Raw genomic sequence first — 18,880 nt, 5'->3', positions numbered from 1 at the left:
AGCTAGCATTTTTAAGTAGGTAATGTCTTAATGTCAAGAGCTGTACGTTAGCAATGGAATGGTATCTATGGGCTGGAATCTATGGGCTACTACCAATTAACCTTGAGTGAGCGATGAGTTATCATGTCCTATTTGTATTTCCTTCAAAGGTAGAAGAGCATACGACCCACCTAATGCTGGGTGGTCACCGCTACACTTGATCATCTAAAATGCCAGATGCTTAGCCAAGCCTCTTAGCCCACTGAGTTTCTCGCCGGATTTTCTCAGTGGGTCGCGTTTCCGATCCGGTGGTAGATTCTGCGAAGCATTATTCTTGCTAGGGCTATTTTTAGCAACGTCCCCATGAGCTCACCTACTTGTTAGGTTACGCTGGCATAACCCTCTAAAGTTATCAGCTTAGGTATATATAAAAAAACACTGAGAATTTTTTTAAAAACACTAATTGCATTTTTTCGAAACATCGTGTAGAAGATTTTGTTTGTGTCTTGAAACGCAATTAGAATGAGGATAACGTCTCCCAACGAGTATGGATGAGCTGAGCTGACGAGATGACGTGATCCCGTCAAATTACTCACAATCCATTCAATTTAGTTCCGAACCCTGAACTCTAGAATACGAAGCAAGAAAAAAGTGAAATCACGGACACACACACAGCATTCTTATAATAATCGTACCGCCTTTCATTTTAGTGTAATTTCACCCACAGGCCTCCGGCAAAATGTATGTATGCTACATACCGTGATCAAACTTTAGATAATTTGAAAAGTCGGATGTCGTTACGTACCTACTCCTCTTGTTATTTATAATTTGTGCGTTGCTTTACGAACATCTAGAAATTTCCAAGTCACCGAATAGGTACAATGGCTGGGACACACGAATTTAAGGATATCATTAAAGACTATTATGCCATGGTTATGGAAGTCTAAAAAGTAACATTAAAATCATCTTTATAGAATAGTAAACAGGAATGCGAAAATAATTAAAAACATTGGTGTTTAGACTGAGTCGACTATTATCAAAGGCGGCAATCTGACTTTTGGACAATGATTGGTAAATCAGAAAAACGAATTATTGACTTTGTATTCCATCGGCAGTCACAAAACTCTTCGGAACGACATCTTAGATAAATAACAGGTTAACTATTAACCTTTATTTAATTCAGGTTTTGAACCGTATTCTTTGAAGGAGACGATTATATTCAAATCAATCTGTATTGACATATCAATAAAAAATTTTTGTCCAAATGCACAGATTGCCACCTTTGATAATAGACGACTCTAGTCATGCAAAACATTTAGAGATATATTCTGATACACTGCAAACGCTCCTTCGTACCTATAAAATGTTCTCATAGAAATAACAACTAAGAAAAAAATATCTAAAACTTAAGCCGGAATGCAACTGCAGACAAGAATGGAATTTGAACTTCTCTATTTAAAATATTCGTGCAAACCGGCCGGACGTTAAAGCATTGTGTCCGAAGCTAAAACGTCGTCGGAACGGAAGACGCGCTCCCTTTCCTCATACATTTTGTACTGTCGACCCCGCCCCGCGCACGCCGTCAGAAACTCAGTATCGAGCGTACGCCCGTCTGCAGCGCGTGCATTGTTAACATTGAAAATGACAGAAATAGAAGACTTGATTTCGGAGGTGGAGAAAAATCCATGTCTATGGAACGTCGGTTGTAGTAATTATCAAAATAAAACGCAAAGGGACTTGGCCCGGGAAGAGATATGCAAAAGAATCATCCCACATTGGAATGATTTGAACATGGAAGATAAAAAGCAAATTAGTAAGTGATTAGTCGATTTTACTTTTTTCACATACCGTACACGTTCATGTGACTCTAATGATCAGAAAATAGTTAACTAAGTAGATTCGTAAACGTACACATAAAAGATGTTTACATTTTTTTTAATAGGGCGTCTAGCACAGATAAAGCAATACTCTTTTGAGGTTTGACAAGGACGTATTTGACATTTATAAAATTACGTTTTTTTATTGTTCGTTCACCGGTTCGTTCAAGGGACACAGACCATACAGCCAACAATCATAGAGTATCATACTATGTACAGAAAGCGTACCTTCTTTCAATACCGATTATAATTGAATACGCAATTTCGAAAAGGGCACATGTCTCAAAATGTAAAATGTTCAGGAAATTAAAAAACTAAAGAAGTGTAAAATTTTAAATATTAACTTTTGAGATATATTTTTGTGTTAATTAGCAATTGAAAATTACTGAAATTATTATAAAATGGGTGTAGGTAAGCCTCAAAACTACACGTATATGAAAAAACGTATTTAATAAAATATGCAACATGTGCCCTTTTCAAAATTGCATATTCAATTATACTTGTTTTAAATTCTTATGTAGGTGTCTGTACTCCCATCTACGAGGAAAGTAAAAAAGAATTGTATTTCTCGTTTGAAAAAGATCATCTCTACGACACAGAACTCACCCGAGGCCGGCTGGAGACAAAGTAATTCAATTAGTGTGGAGCGCATTTCTCCCTTCCAGCTGCTCCTACTGAGCGCCGAATCACCAGCCTCTCCATGTTCAACCTACAACTCCTCACTTTAAAAAATACTGCATACCTTCCGAATGTTCTATAATTGAATATAATAGCTGAGTTGTGGACGTATCAATTTTAGCTGTGGACTACTCAATAATTTGATGAACTAGGTAGTGATTTAAAAAAATTATTCTGTTTTGAGTATACTATTTGTTTTCAAACGCTAAAAAACGTCCCTCACGTCACCTCTGAGAAATCGAATTGAGGGCGTTGAAAGTAACTATACACTAGGCATCTTGTAAGTTAGAGAGAAAATAATCAGAATTCTTTAACGACTAGTAATTTTCAGGGGAATATAAAAAGAAACAATGGAATAACGTCAGAGACGGTTACCGAAAATATTTGAACAGAAACAAAAATACGCCCGTGCCAAAGAAGAAATTCATTTACGAGAATGACCTTTATTTTTTGTTACCGGTTTTACAAAACAGCAAATCGTAAGTTCAAACTCGCCGACTATTAGAATTTTTTATCTCTCTCTTCTACACTATTCGTCTCTCTTTTATATCCGAATGTATTATTTTTCGATACGTTTCCAGTCGCGAACGGAACATGCCATCGGAATTACACGAAGATAGTTACGAAGACAACGAAACTATTGAAATTGAAGTGAGACCACAAACGGAAGACGAGGATGACGAAGACGAGAGGAAACCGTTCAGAAAATACGCAACTTCAGAAAGACAGACTAAAGCTCAACAGAAATATACGCCCGACGAAATACCTTATCAAATTCTAAACATAACAAAACAGAATACGGACGATGAAGTCAGCTACCAAGATGTGGATTCTCAATTCCTGCTGAGCTTCCGAGACGACATGAATGCGATGTCGAGATCTCAGAAACTGAAATTCAAATTAGGCATGATCCAATTAATACAACACGTAACCGAAGATCGGGTCAGTGACCCCTTCGGTGAGTGTTGAGACATCTAACGATCCTTTATTAGGCAAAAACACACCAAATACTCTACCAAAACTGCAATTAAGAGCACTATATAAGGCTCTATCATATCGCGCAGTTTAAATTTGGATTTAATAAAAACAATTTAATGCTTTTTTTATTCTTTTATTGCTAAAATGGATGGACGAGCTCACGTTCATCTTGAAGATAGGTGGTAACTGGAGCCCATAGACATCAACAACGTAAGTGCCGCCACCCACTGAGACATGAGTTGTAAGTTTCAGTTTTTAGTAAAACGGCCGTTCCATCCTTCAAGCCGAATTACTGCTTCACGGCAGAAATAGGCAGGATGGTGGCGCCTACCCGTGCGGACTCACAAGACGTCCTACCGCCAGTAACGCGTACAGGTTTGATAATTTTATAAATCGCACTTTAGTATAGGCTGATAACGTCCACTTTGGGTTGGCAATTTGGGATTCAGAGATTTTCACACTGACAGGCGCTTGGTGTGGGGAGCCTGAGTTGTCAATGACATTAAGTGTTGTATGTTTTGTATACATGCAATAACTAAGACTAGAGGTCCCGCAGTAGTTGAAATTCGACTATAATTAATTAGAATTGTAAGTTTGTACACTATTATGATTGTATTTTATACTTCTATAATCACAAATTTCGCCAAGACTACACTATAAAAATATTAACAAAGACAAACAATATTTAATCTATTCTTAATTTGACAACAGACGTCAAAAACCAAAGTTTGACAATAAATAGTATCCATGCGTGTGTGCGTCAAATACATGGTCAGTGATGTGTGTGTAATCTTTTCTTTATTGATTTAATTTATCTTTTATGCATTATTTAAAAAAATATTAGCATTGTGCACTTCTTCTCTATATTCTCTATAAGTGTGGAAAATTTCATACTCCTCCGTCCCCGCAATTTTCGTAAAAAGGGATACAAAGTTTTTGCTTCACGTATTAATTTAGAGATGCTTGTGATTAAAGATTCATGACTGATCTTACTTACTTATTTATCTCGGCGACCCGAAGTGTATCCTTCCATTCTCCATTCTACACTTGCCGGTTATTGACCTCAACTTCGCGATTTGCCTGCACTGCATCATACCAATAAACTTATAAGACCAAGTTTAGTTTTTTCATTCAAATTACTACAAAACCTACTATCTGCATATACATCAATTTAATCAATCACTTTAAATTATGGTTATCTTTACTACGGAACCCGTCACTGTACATTGCGATGTTGTTCCATCGTCATAAAAGACATATATAATAAGAGATTAGGTAAGTGCTTCGATTAAAAAATTTGTAACATAAAAATTAATAATCAAAAAACGCAAAAGTATTTATTGAAAGGTTACCTTAAGTCGGAGCGGCCACAGACGACAACGACCCAAGAATTTCGAAAAAGAAATAATAATGATTGTTCGTACTAATCTAAATTTTATACATTTATTATAAAGTGTACACAAAATTTTTAGCTTACGAATATGAATCGATCCAAATTCAATATTTTTTAAACCGTTTACATACCAACGTATTATTTTATTGATTAAGTTTTATATCTATATGGAGATTGTAATTTTTTTGGTTGAATATACACATACACTAATTTAACTATTAAATATAAGATTTTCGCTCGCAACTCTGTCTGTGTAGACTACTCTTTACATCGCATAGACCGGAAACTCGCAGTCAGAAATAGAATGCGAAGTAGCCTGTATTATTTCCTTCGGTTCAAACTATTTACATGCCGAATTGCGTCAAAATTGCGTAATTACTAGTGGTAGGACCTCTTGTGAGTCCGCGCGGGTAGGTACCACCGCCCTGCCTATTTCTGCCGTAAAGCAGTGATGCGTTTCGGTATGAAGGGTGGGGCAGCCGTTGCAACTATACTGAGACCTTAGAACTTATATCTCAAGGTGGGTGGCGCATTTGCGTTGTGGATGTCTATGGGCTCCAGTAACCGCTTAACACCAGGTGGGCTGTGAGCTCGTCCACCCATTTAAGCAATAAAAAAATATATGTTTAGTGATTTGAGAGTGAAAAAGCTACAAATACATAGAATTGATTAAAATTTCGTATATAACAATATTATTTGATAAATAGCTTCTAACGTGTAAGAGAACAAATCTTCAAATGAGGATAGCTTCCGATTTTAATTCATCATCGCTCCTATAAACGGATCCTCAGGGTGGCGGCGACAATTGAGACAATTTACATCCACACGAAATAATATATTCTCTTTAGTACACGTTACGGTGGGTAGAATACGAATGCAACAGAGATATGCTAACCGTCGGTATTTATACAATCATCTTGACCTATTTTAATACAAACTGAGTAATATTAAACATTGTTCATCTTAATTATTCTGCTGATTATTTACGTACAATTATTATTTAATAATATCGAATTATGTAACAAATAACTTTAAGGCTTATTGCGCCGGAAGCTGTCAAGCGGAAGGCGCCAATAAAATATTATAAGTATAAAGAAATATGAATGAACTATTTACTTGATTATGAAATTACTAATTATATTATAAGAATAATAAGTTCTATATATTTCCTAAGTTCGTAAATAATTTATTATGTGAGGCCGGAAGTGTTGCTCGATAACACTCCATATTCATTTGTTCCTACCTGTGAATCTACATGAAATTCCGCTAACTAGTTCTCAGGTGTGCTTAGTGCGAGTTTTTTAACGTGCTCGATAGCGTAGAAGTTAGTCATTTAATTTGTATGGAATGGAATCGTTCGCGTACGTTTGCCGCTAGGGGCGCTGTTCCAACTGCATACAAAATTGGGTTTACTTTTACGCTATCGAGGACGTTAAGAATCTCGCACTAAGCACACTGATGAATGTGCGCGAACAAAATAGCAGACAAACAGAAAGTAACTGCGATAAAAATTACAATTACAACTCAATTTGCTTCTCAATATTATTCTTTAAATAAACCCATTATTTTTTATTTATTTTTCTAGAATGTGCAGAGACACTGTATTATCTTGTTGTATTATTTGTAACATCTGAAGCATAAAATTCAAATTGAACTCACACGCACGCGCCTCTTTCTAAATTATGCCTTTGTTCAGTTTTCAAAGTAATTTTTTCACTCGCGGAGTCTCCGATATGACCTTTAATGACACCTAAGATACAATGAAGCATCGGATTGTGTCTGCAAACTTATGGATGACACAGAAACGCTTAACAAAAATCATCTTTCATAACATTATTCTAAGAGGAAGTAATTCATATCATTAGTAGGATAAAGGTCGAGAATAATTTATGGAAAAATCGCGTTAACACGAATAATAAAGAAAAATATTCTGGAAATTCAATCCTACGTTGCTATTGTAGAAAGATTTATGGTGTAGATTAAATGTAGATTTATTGTGAAATACGAGCATATTACTTGTTTCTGTTTGAAAGTATTGGTTAAATCGAAACTGCTTTTCACAATAAACAAAGGTATGTCTTTAATGTATTGTCAAAACTATTTCATCACTTCATTTATGTAGCTATTAAGTTAATAAGCTATTAAGATTGACTACCACAAAGTCCAATTAAAGAGTAAAGATAGTGAGTAACCTGAAGAAATATTTTATCAACGAAATATAACAGCGTCGAAATGAAAAGTATAAGATATACAAAGCTTTATATACATAATAAAATAAAATGATAAATTAAAAAAATAATAAACCACGACAAAATGAAAAATTAATATTTCCAATACTCATACCAATACTAAAGTTGCTCAATTTGTTAACTACTGTTAATTTTGTTGAAATACAACTAATTTATAGTAAAATGTTAAAAAATTTATTATAATCAAATATTTACAAGTCTTAAACACCACTTCATTCGATTGGAATTAGTTGAAAATAAATAAATAAACAAAGCCGCAAACTCACACAACAATAACATAATAATATTATAGTAACAAAATGAATATTCTAGATATGCGAGTATGCTACTAACAAGTAAGCCGGATGTCAAATGTTATACTGTCAGAATGTCGGAAGACTCATTCCCCATACATTTTGAGCAAGTCCCGCCTCCCCGCGCAACCCGTCCGTCAGAAATTCAGTGTCGAACGGACGCCCGCGTGCAGCGCGCGCTGTTATCATAGTGAAAATGACTGAAATAGAAGAATTAATTTCGGAGGTGGAAAGAAATCCATGTCTATGGAACGTCGGTTGTAGTAATTATCAAAATAAAACACAAAGGGACTTGGCCTGGGAAGATATATGCAAAAGAATCATTCCACATTGGAATGATTTGAACATGGAAGATAGAAAGCAAATTAGTAAGTAATTGGCCGATTTTAGTCATTCATCAATAATATTCCTTTAGTCATAATAAACATAATATGGTAATAAGATATGTAAATTTATAAAAGTACTTATTTACATTACATTTTCATTAAATTAAATAATTTAAAAATGAAATGAATGCAGTGACATTTGTTTTGGTTGGTATAGATTAAGCGTTGCCGTAGATTACACACAAAGAAGCATCCTTATTGGCTGTCAGGCGTCAGTGTTACAATTCAGTAGATAATGCACACTTATCGGAAACTTTGCTATGCCGGTATTCTAATCACACTGATACTAAGTTCATGAATGACTTGACGATGAAGAATGCGTGGCGACGCGTTGCCATTCGCAGCTGACTGTGCGATTCTCTTGCCACTGGTTTGGAGTTACTGTATTTCTCTGGCCACACTGAGCTCGGATACCTATAGAATATACAGTTTTGTTTACAACAGTCTAAATAACCCGTGTTTTACTATAAAAATAATTTTTTTTTTTTTTCTGACAGTGATGATTTAAAAAGTAAAATATTTTGGTGTGAAATATGTATCTACAAACGCACGTAAAATTGATTGCTGGGATGTTATTTTTACATTATACCGTATTAGTTCCTGTCGTAATTTGTTCTTTTATGCATATTACTTGTACAAAATAATTCGGATGTTTCACACCTGCCAGACCTCTCGTGACGGCACTCATTTTTTTGCCATATCGCCATCTATGACAATAATAAAAAATATGCATTTGTATAAACACCGGCGTTCATCGCATTGAGTTTAATTTTGCGTAGTTGTTGGTTAAATATACGCTTTACAATTTTTTTATCATTCGTTTTATAATTATATTTCAATTCCTTATTTACGCGATAAATTATAGTTTGTATATATGCCAATGACGTATAATATTCAAATAGCGTAAATGCCTTATTTATTTTATTGTTATCCTAGGAAACAGGTTATCGCTACTTACAATTATGGTATACTTTTCCAAAGACTTTTTACGTATCAGTAGCTCCTACGTCTTCGTATTCGTCATCGTTATACACATGGTAACACCAGGGCCTAGCATTGTCTTGGAATAGAATCGAAATAGATTATTTTAAGACTTACTTGTAATGATATCAATAATGTATACAATAAATATAAAAACAATATACAAATAAAGATTAATTTGGACTTAAAATTAAGTCATCCAACTGAAAATCTTTCCAGTTGCAAGAAATATTGTAAGAGAAATAAGAATTCAGTGATCATTTCTTTATTTACAGGAGAATATAAAAAGAAACAGTGGAACAATGTAAGAGATGGTTACAGAAAGTACCTAAATAGAAATAAAAACACTCCGGTGCCCAAAAAAAAATTCATATACGGGGATGATCTACAGTTCTTACTACCCATCTTGAAAAACAATAAATCGTAAGATAAATTTAATTAAATACTTATTGTACTTCTCTATTTCATTTTCTAATGTTTTTATTCGTCGAAATATTTCCAGTCGTGAACGCAACCTTCCATCAGAATCGCATGATGATAATGACGAAGATAATGAAGCTTTTGAAATCGAACTAAAACCATACACTGAAGACAGTTACGAGGATGACGAAGAAGAGGAAACTAAATCATTTCGTAAATGCAGAACTACTGAGAGGAGGAATAAAGCTCAACAAAAATACGAAAATGACGAAATACCGTATCAAATTTTAAATATTACAAAACAGAAAACTGACGACGAAGACAACTACCAAGATGTGGATTCACAGTTCTTGCTGAGCTTCCGCGATTATATGAAGGGAATGACAAGATCGCAGAAGTTAAATTTTAAGTTAGGCATGATTCAACTTATACAGCATGTGACTGAAGAAAAAGTGAGCGATCCGTTTAGTGAGTGTTGAGGGTAATTGGTGCCTTATTTAATAAAAATACGTTAAGAAGCGTCAGAGGCTTGCATTCGACAGCTTGAAAGCTGGTTGTAGCTCAGAAACACTGGGCCACAAGACTGTATCTGGCGAAATAAACTTCCAGTATATTAATAATAATAAAATTATTATAAAAATTTAAGTTTTATTTTAAATACGTGATTATTTTTTAATATTACTAGTAATAGATGCGAGATAGCACAGTAAAATATTAAGATAACAATTTACTAATTTGTTATAATAAATTTCGTGTGAAAAAGTTAATAGTGAAAAGATAAAACCGATAAACATTTATGAATTAATCCGATAAACATTTATGAATCCGCGGTATTGTTCAGGTATCAGTAGGTAATATATGTACTCTGGTACCTAACTGTTTACTGCCGAACCGTGAGTTTTCATATCTAAGTCAAAAACACACACAAACACACATCACAAACACACACATCACAAACATACACATATATGAGTAAATTTTTATTGCCCTTTGTTTTGTTCCTAGTTACAATATATTTGGGCAAAATAAAATTAAGTTTTGACAACCCTAAATGTGTTCCGCATAAGTTAATTACGAAAAAAATAGAGGAAACGGACAAATGATGATGTTCTCTAACATAATCAACTTAATCATTACTTCTAATCGCCCTAGATTATTTAATAATGCATATATGCAATCGTTTCAATCGGCGGACGCGGAGCGGCTACCTACATTACGTATAGTCACTATATTTTGATATTGTCATTGAATTCTGCACATTGATTGTTAACCACGAAATTTTTTTTTTTTTATTTTTTTTTTTATTGCTTTTTTTTTATTGCTTAGGTGGGTGGACGAGCTCACAGCCCACCTGGTGTTAAGTGGTTACTGGAGCCTATAGACATCCACAACGTAAATGCGCCACTCATCTTGAGATACAAGTTCTAAGGTCTCATGTATAGTTACAACGGCTGCCCCACCCTTCAAACCGAAACGCATTACTGCTTCACGGCAGAAATAGGCAGGGTGGTGGTACCCACCCGCGCGGACTCACAAGAGGTCCTACCACCAGTAACATAATTCGACGTCGCCCAAAACACGTCATTACGGATCTTCCCGTTCCACTAACGGTGCTTTTAGGTACCACAAGCACCGGTCACCGTCCTCGTCGAACTCGTCGCTTGCGACGAAGGGCTCGACGAGCGAATCAACCCACAGACACAACCCACTGAGTTTCACGCCGGATCTTCTCAGTGAGTCGCGTTTCCGATCCGGTGGTAGATTCTGCGATGCACTGCTCATGCTAGCGTCAGTCTTAGCTACACTCCGGCTTGAGCCCCGTGAGCTCACCTACATGTTAGGGCGAAGCTGAAGCAGCCTCTCAAGGCTAGGTAGCTAGAAAAAATAGAAAAAATAGTGAAACGCGCAACAAGTACTTACCTGCTACAACGGATTCGTTTCTTTTCTCCTATCTGATTACGCACTACAGCATCCATATTACAGATCCTCGTTAGTAAAGTTTAAATGTCATTACAGAAAAACTTTTAAAGCTAGGTCAAGATTATAATGTACGATGCAAAAAAATCATTACGTGAAAGGTGAGGACGTACTCTTTGTGGTTTACCAGACGTTAAACTCCGTAATAAGATAAGCCTTTGTACATTTTATCGAATTACAATTGCATTACTGCAATGATTTAAATATTAACAGGCCCCTTTTTTACTGTGTAGTAAATTAGTATAACTGTTTTAATTTAACCTCCTTTTACGGTTGAATCCCGCGTTTTTTAATGTCATTATATCATTTTTGACGTTTCAACTAATCTTTACAGTTTTTGTGGTCAAGGACAATTGCGACTTCAAAAAATACAAAGTAATTGATTGTTTTATCGATATGGCAAACTTTAGCACCGTATTTTGGCTGGTTTATTTATACTTGAAAACCATTTATTTACATAAATTAGAATCGACTTTGAGTGTAATTTAAAGAGAAACAGCTAATTTAGTATCGTCAATGCTTCTCAACTTTATGGATTTTTTAAGAATCGGTGGCCGAATCGGTGGCAGAATCGGGTAATCCTTCAATAAAACAAAAACAAATTTTCGCATATTCCATTAGGTACTGATTTGTCCACAGCGGCAAAGGTACTGATCGTAACGATGATATTATTGATACATATATATTTTTTTCAATTATACTTTTCAAGCCGAAACGCATTACTGCTTCACGGCAGAAATAAGCAGGGTGGTGGTACCTACCCATGCGAACTCACAAGACGTTCTACCACCAGTAATTACGCATATTATAATTTTGCGGGTTTGATTTTTGTTACACGATGTTATTCCTTCACCGTGGAAGTCAATCGTGAACATTCGTTATGTACGTATTTCATTAGTAAAATTGGTACCCGCTTGCGGGATTCGAACACCGGTGCATCGCTATATACTAATGCACCGGAGGTCTTATTCCTTAGGCCATGACGACTTCTAAAGATATAAGATAAATAAATTCAAAATTTCATAGTCTGTCATTTTCATTGAATGTCCACATGTATACACACCCGTAATTACTTTAATAATATAATTCGCCTATGTCCAAGAGCGCTTGAGAACTAAACATTTGTATGTATTTTTTTTATAAAATAAAAACCCAAACGGATTTATTAAAATGTAACCTTAAGCCGTGACGGTTATAAAGCGACGCTGAACTAATAAGTTTCGAAAGAGACATAATAATGTTAATTTACACTCATTTAAATAATTTAATAAACTTAAACAAACAATATTGCGGAATGATTTAATGGGTATCACTGAGTTCAATGTGAAACGACAAAAAGAATCCTCGGGACATCCAATAATTGTATTATTAAGTAAAAACTCAATGGATATTACGCCATATCATTACGCCGTAGAATCTTGATCTCGCGATTCCGATTCGGTAGTAGATTCTTTCGCGAAAGAGCTGCTCTTGAGTTGTTAGGTCTCCTTCGTAGGACTTGGGCAGCTGTTAGCAAATCCCACCCCTCCTGGCTGAGCCTTTGCTCACCCACTGTCCTGGGAAAACTGGAAAGGCCCCAGGGACATCAGTAGGTAATCCACAAACATAAAAAATAAATAAAAAAAAAAACTTAATATTATGCTTGTTCCAAGATGACAGACTGATCTTTTAAAAAGTAGTCTGTATGCTAGGCAAATCATTCCATCAAATCACTTTATATTATTATTATAGTCAGTGATTTAATAAAATTAAAAAAAATGAGAGCCAAATATGTAGAGCCGAGATTAAATGTCAAGCTCCCAAATGTTATTCCCGCTAAGCTATGATTGCTTTCAGTTTTTGGTAATAAGGCCAGGTGAGACCGTCTTTTTTTTATTGCTTAGATGGATGGATGAGCTCACAGCCCACCTGGTGTTAAGTGGTTACTAGAACCCATTGACATCTACAACGTAAATGCGCCACCCACCTTGAGATATAAGTTCTAAGATCTCAGTATAGTTACGGCTGCCCCACCCTTCAAACCGAAACGCATTACTGCTCCACGGCAGACAGGGCGGTTTTACCTACCCGCGCGGACTCACAAGAGGTCCTACCACCAGTAATTACGCAAATTATAATTTTGCGGGTTTGATTTTTATTACACGATGTTAATCGATCCTTCACCGTGGAAGTCAATCGTGGACATTTGTTGAGTACGTATTTCGTAGTATGTACGTAGAAAAATTGGCACCCGCCTGGGATTCGAACACCGGTGCATCGCACAACATGCATGCACCGGACGTCTTATCCTTTAGGCCACGACGACTTGAAACATCACATCTACCCTCCGAAAGCAGCCAACATTATCTAATTAAGTCAAAAAGAACTGAAGACATTTCGTTAAATTGATGAAGTAGTGACAACGGCCTTGTACCTCACCTCGACCTTTCTTGGGGGACCAGTTTTGCAAATTAAGCACCGGTGATTAAGTGGGACGGATATTTTGAAAAAAAAAAGTTATTTTTTTTTTTGTTGGCTTAATAATCTGTGTTCGTGATGCTGATAAACTGCGTATAATCTGTGGTTTTGGCTTTATGGCCAGTGATATATTTCGCATTTGAAACTAAAATTCACTATTTAAACCATCGTTTAAACCATTACCCATATGTCCCAAGCACGAGAGCGAGGTTCTCGACACATCCGAACGATTTTTTCTTCTATTTGAAGTCAGAGGGAAGTAGAATTCTCTTTCGTAGTTTAAAGTCTTATGCAAGCGGCCACAAAACAACAGATAAAATAGCATATTTTTTTACAATGACCCCTCATAGGTAGACCTTTTTTTATTGCCCTTGTAGGCATACGAGCATACGGCCCACCTGATAGTGAGTGGTTACCGTCGCCCATGGACTTCAGCAATGCCAGAAGCAGAGCCAAACCGCTGTCTACCTATTGAATAAAACGCAGCGTGTTCCCTGCTGTTTATATTGTTTAAATGCAGGAAAGGAATAAATCCGACGGAGCGGCAACGTCGCCACGACTCGTCACACCAGCGTCACCAGCTGACAGCTGCGGGACGCGTGCACACATTCCGTCACATTCCGTGCCACCCGCCTGCTCACACCGGACCTCACCGGACGTGTACCACGCCGGCGCATTGTCGGCCTCAGAGATAAGAAATACTCCGACCGCGTTACAGCCCGTTCACACATGGTCTCCGTTTAACTGGTCCGTTTTGTCGGACGTTTTTTTTCATCGATGCAGCACGGAAATGTATGAGCGACTTCACATATGGTACAGTATTCAGTATACAGTAAAAAAAAACAGTCCGGTAAATTATGACATTACTGTTTTGTCATCGAATACTGGATGAACGGAATACGTATCCGTCATGTTTCCGTACAATTTTACCGGATAGAAACTGTGCGGGGGTGAGGGGGTCGGCGGGCGGTGCGGCTAGACAAACAAGTTTCATCCTGGCAGAATAGCGGCGGTATACTAGGAATTAGCTTATGAACATCGTATCCAGTAATGACGGATACGACATCGTATCCAGTAATGACGGATACGATGAACGTTATACAGTGCTTCGACATGAGAACCCTCTCATCGTAGCCGCTGGAAACTACATACCCGACCCAGTAGACCGAATGGTAAACCGTTGACGTCACCCAAAGCACGTCATTACGGATCCTCCTGATCCATTAACGGTGCTTTTAGGCACCACAAGCACCGGTCACCTTCCTCGTCGAACCCGTCGCTTGCGACGAAGGGCTCGACGAGCGAACTAACCCATAGACACAGCCCACTGAGTTTCTCGCCGGATCTTCTCAGTGGGTCGCATTTCCGATCCGGTGGTAGATTCTGCGAAGCACTGCTCTTACTAGGGTCAGTGTTAGCAACTCTCCGGTTGAGCCCCGTGAACTCACCTACAAACGTTAGGGTGAAGCTGAAATAGCCTCTCAAGCCTATCAGCATAGGTAGGAAAAAAAAATGCATTGCCTGTGTGTGAACAAAGCATAATTTTTTGTCATATCCGTTAAAACGGGTACCGTATACGCGGAGACTATGTGTGAACGTAGACTTACGATTCGGTTCGGAAAGTATCTGACGCGCACATCAACAGCATACATTTATTTAGGTATTATAGCCGATAGATAAAGTGAACTAAAATCTTATTGTTGTGGAGTTTGTACGGGACCCCGCAGACTGGCTGAAACCAAATTAAAGGTTCAATGGGAGGTCCCCTAAATGAATGCAGTGGGATTGCCTCGAGCAGGGAGAAATTGCAGAACATCGTGAAACGCGACAAGTCTGTCCCCTCCATGACGATCAAGTCCACTCTGTCAATAATGACACCTTTGAGAAGAAGACGAAGAAAAGGGTAGTCTCTGTCTAATGTTTTATGAACCAAATTCATAGTTTTAACTTGAATGTCCTTACAATATCATGTATTTGACTGTCAACGTAAAGGCTGGTGCCGGTTCCAAGCCACAGTCAGCAACAGTCCTGAGGAAAAAAATTATTGCTACAACTTCTCCGTCGTCACTGCCATTTTCTGCTTTCTATAATTTTAGGCAGGAAAACATAAACACGTCACCCCCTTAATCACGTCACCCCCCTAATCACATCACCCCCCTAATCACGTCACCCCCCTAATTCTTGTTCACCGACAATATCGCTAACAAACAACGAAGCCATTAACAAGTACATCGTTCTCTTCTGACAAATGAGAGAAAGTAATTATTAGAACTACTTTTACGACTTAATTTCGCGTTTATTATTTCCCACGTTTTGAATAATTCATAGTTTTGCGGTCAGGGACGACTGAGTTACCGCTTGTCGACATTTGTATATTTATTTTATTTATTTATTACCCTTGATGTAAAATTTACATTGACGGACTTAATACCAGTCAACCAAAGGTAGTGCAAAGTAAATGTGGTAGGTGCAATGAAATTTATATTAAATCATGACGAAAAGAAAATCTTAACATTTACGTTTCTTAGAAGAAACTAATAAACGTAAATGTAAGTAATAAAACTATGTAAAAATGTAAACTAATAAAACTATGAATAATGGAAAAACATCGTGTAATAAAAAGAATTTCAATTGCGTTAATATTGCGTGATAGCTGGTGATAGTACTTAGTTAGCGTGATCACGCACGAATACGTGACGCCTTCAGATCTAACACTAGGAGCAGGCTTAGGGACTTTGGTAACCGTATTTGTCGAACTCAGCAAAGAGTACGACGTGCAACCTAACTCATGCATCAGCCCGCTGAGTTTCTCGCCGGATCTTGTCAGTAGGAGATTCACTCGCGAAGCAGCTGCTGTTGAGTTGTTAAGTCTCCTTCGGAGGCGCTCGGGCAGCTGTTAGCAAATCCCATCCCGCCTGGCGAAGCCCTTGCTCGCCTACCTGTCCTGGTGAAACTAGAAAGGCCTCCGGGCAAACAGTAATTCTTCATTCCAAATGAACCTCTGGGTCTGCGGAGGGACGTCGGTTCCCTCTGTATTTTGTACCGTATGTTCCATGGGGAGTGCTCTGAAGAATTGTTCGAGATGAAACCGTCATCTCGTTTTTACCATCGCTCCGCCCGCCACCGGAGTAGAGTTCATCTATACTACCTGGAGCCCCTGCATCCACAGTGCGTTTCCAGAGGTATTTTTTGCCACGTACCATCCGGCTATGGAATGAGCTCCCCCTCTACGGTGTTTCCCGAGCGCTATGACATGTCTTTCTTCAAACGAGGCTTGTGGAGAGTATTAAGCGGTAGGCAGCGGCTTGGCTCTGCCCCTGGCATTGCTGAAGTTCATGGGCGACGGTAACCACTCATCAGGTGGGCCGTGTGCTCGTCTGCCTACAAGGGCAATAAAAAAAAACGAATACGTACAACTATCCTTCCTATTTTAATTACAGGTTAGTTCAAGCCTTTTTTTTTTTGATAGCGATCGCTATTCTTTTGTGTTATTTTTCAATCATAATTCGTCTTGAATTCGCTAGAGTTTGAACAGATTGATATTTCAAAAACACAAATAATACATTTTGCGCGAACCTCCTCGCTGTCGTCTGGATCCGAGTGAACTCGGTCATCACAAAGGTCTAGAATAAGTTATCGATGAGATTGTAAGTGAATGTACCACGTCAGCCTTGTAACTGTTTCATTTATACGGTCACACGAGACGCTCATCCCATTATTGGAACATAATTGAACCTTTCATGTGCATTTCATTAAAACTAATCTACATGAGCAAAGGTCGACCTATAAGTGGATCGTGAGTTTTAACAGTGCGTTTTTTTTGTTTACTAATTAGTCACGTTAATTAATCATTAATGTTCATTACTATGTATATAATATTTAGCAGTATTGACAGGGCGTCTTGTGAGCCCGCACGGGTAGGTATCACCGCCCTCACTATTTCTGCCACGAAACAGTACTAGCTTACTTGTCGCTTTGACTAATAGGACGTTTTACTGTAATACTGAGACTTAGCTAATGTACAAGGATGGGTGGCATTTAAGCTATTTATGAGCATTTATACCTATAGGCTCCGGTAACAACTTAATAGCAAATGGACTGTGAACTCATTCTCCCATCTAATTAATCAATAAAAATTTACAGCATAACGTGGAATTAAAGGTAAACCGATGACCTCTTGAAGGTCGTGGGAATACGCTGGATGCAAACAGCGTAGGACCGTCTATCCTTCTTCTTCTAGTGGACTTCTTTGAGCTGAAAGACAGATGTGGATTAATTAACCCTGAGAACTAATGGTAATGTAAAAAAGACGTCACAACTAGTCTATACGAGCGATGCACCCGGTTTCGTCCAAGTCTTTTTAGGATGCCCTCTCCTCGCATTACCGTCTACTTTCATACCGATACATTGTGATACCTATGAGTCTTAATAACCACGTGACACCAGATGGACCGTGAATTTGTGAAAATGCACCAAAAAAATAACCGAATTTTAACTCTATTACTTCGTGCCCTTATCTCACAACCAGGAATCTGGCTGATAGGCCAAAATTGGGCTGTCTGCGTAATGTTATCCCGCCTTTCGGTTTCAAACACGAAGCAATCATGCTCGCCGTTCTTAGAAGACGGGATACCTCATATCCCGAGGCAAAAGGAATAGAATTTCGATCAAAAGTATCAAGGTCAATAAATACCACCATCATAATATTAACGTTATGGAATCTACAAGCTCTGACAACCTGGACTTTACCACCATCGTAACCTTAACATTACTAGATCGCCAGTTCAAGCACCACTGTTTCTTTGGGTGCATCGATGTGCCAACTATCGAAAGAGCTTTTTCACAAATACCATTAAAACAATTAAAAAAGCCTTGACCGCTTTTAGACAACGGCTTTTACTAGACAAGGAAAATAATTTAGTTAGCGAAAGTATTTGTGTTCAATGCGAGGTATCAATGAATATTCACTATTTTACATCACCATTATACAGGGCGTTGTTTTCTTTAAACATAATTAACGCTTTTTCTCGCCTTCTCGTTTGTACTTTCGCCTGTTCCTTTTGAAATCAATACTAAATTAAATATTCAATGAGACTTCGAACATAGCTCAGAAGAATTTAATTAACGAATTAATTACAAAATTAAAAAATGTTTAAGCTATTACCATTCAGAAAACTATACCTTAAACCAGGGGTGGGCAAATACTTTAAAG

General features: G+C 37.5%; 1 protein-coding gene across 2 annotated transcripts; it reads left to right on the top strand.

The window, feature by feature from the left end:
• The first annotated feature begins 1,534 nt into the window (after positions 1-1,534).
• On the top strand, positions 1,535-9,874 carry LOC101746471 (uncharacterized). Of its 2 annotated transcripts, XR_009975893.1 has the most exons (4): positions 1,535-1,792; positions 2,866-3,013; positions 3,116-7,815; positions 9,090-9,874. XR_009975893.1 is itself a non-coding variant. In XM_004925381.5 (3 exons), exons 1-3 carry the CDS (start codon positions 7,644-7,646, stop codon positions 9,711-9,713), a joined length of 717 nt encoding a protein of 238 aa, XP_004925438.1. In that variant the 5' UTR covers positions 7,537-7,643; the 3' UTR covers positions 9,714-9,874. The 2 variants fall into 2 exon arrangements, 1 of the variants encoding a protein (XP_004925438.1); XM_004925381.5 differs by lacking the exons at positions 1,535-1,792; positions 2,866-3,013 and having other exon boundaries at positions 7,537-7,815; positions 9,090-9,237; positions 9,317-9,874.
• Positions 9,875-18,880: the final 9,006 nt, after the last annotated feature.

Source organism: Bombyx mori, chromosome 21 (genome assembly GCF_030269925.1).
Source record: "Bombyx mori chromosome 21, ASM3026992v2".
Lineage (NCBI taxonomy): Eukaryota > Metazoa > Arthropoda > Insecta > Lepidoptera > Bombycidae > Bombyx > Bombyx mori.
The sequence above is the reverse complement of the archived record's forward strand: the minus strand, read 5'-3'. Positions and strand labels throughout refer to the sequence as shown.

What these genes read in the sequence shown, in the direction of transcription:
- LOC101746471 (XM_004925381.5), top strand. Translation starts at nt 7,644, where the DNA reads ATGACTGAAATAGAAGAATTAATTTCGGAGGTGGAAAGAAATCCATGT. An exon ending in GGAAGATAGAAAGCAAATTA is followed by an intron (nt 7,816 to 9,089) that starts GTAAGTAATTGG and finishes CTTTATTTACAG; the next exon opens with GAGAATATAAAAAGAAACAG. An exon ending in ATCTTGAAAAACAATAAATC is followed by an intron (nt 9,238 to 9,316) that starts GTAAGATAAATT and finishes AAATATTTCCAG; the next exon opens with TCGTGAACGCAACCTTCCAT.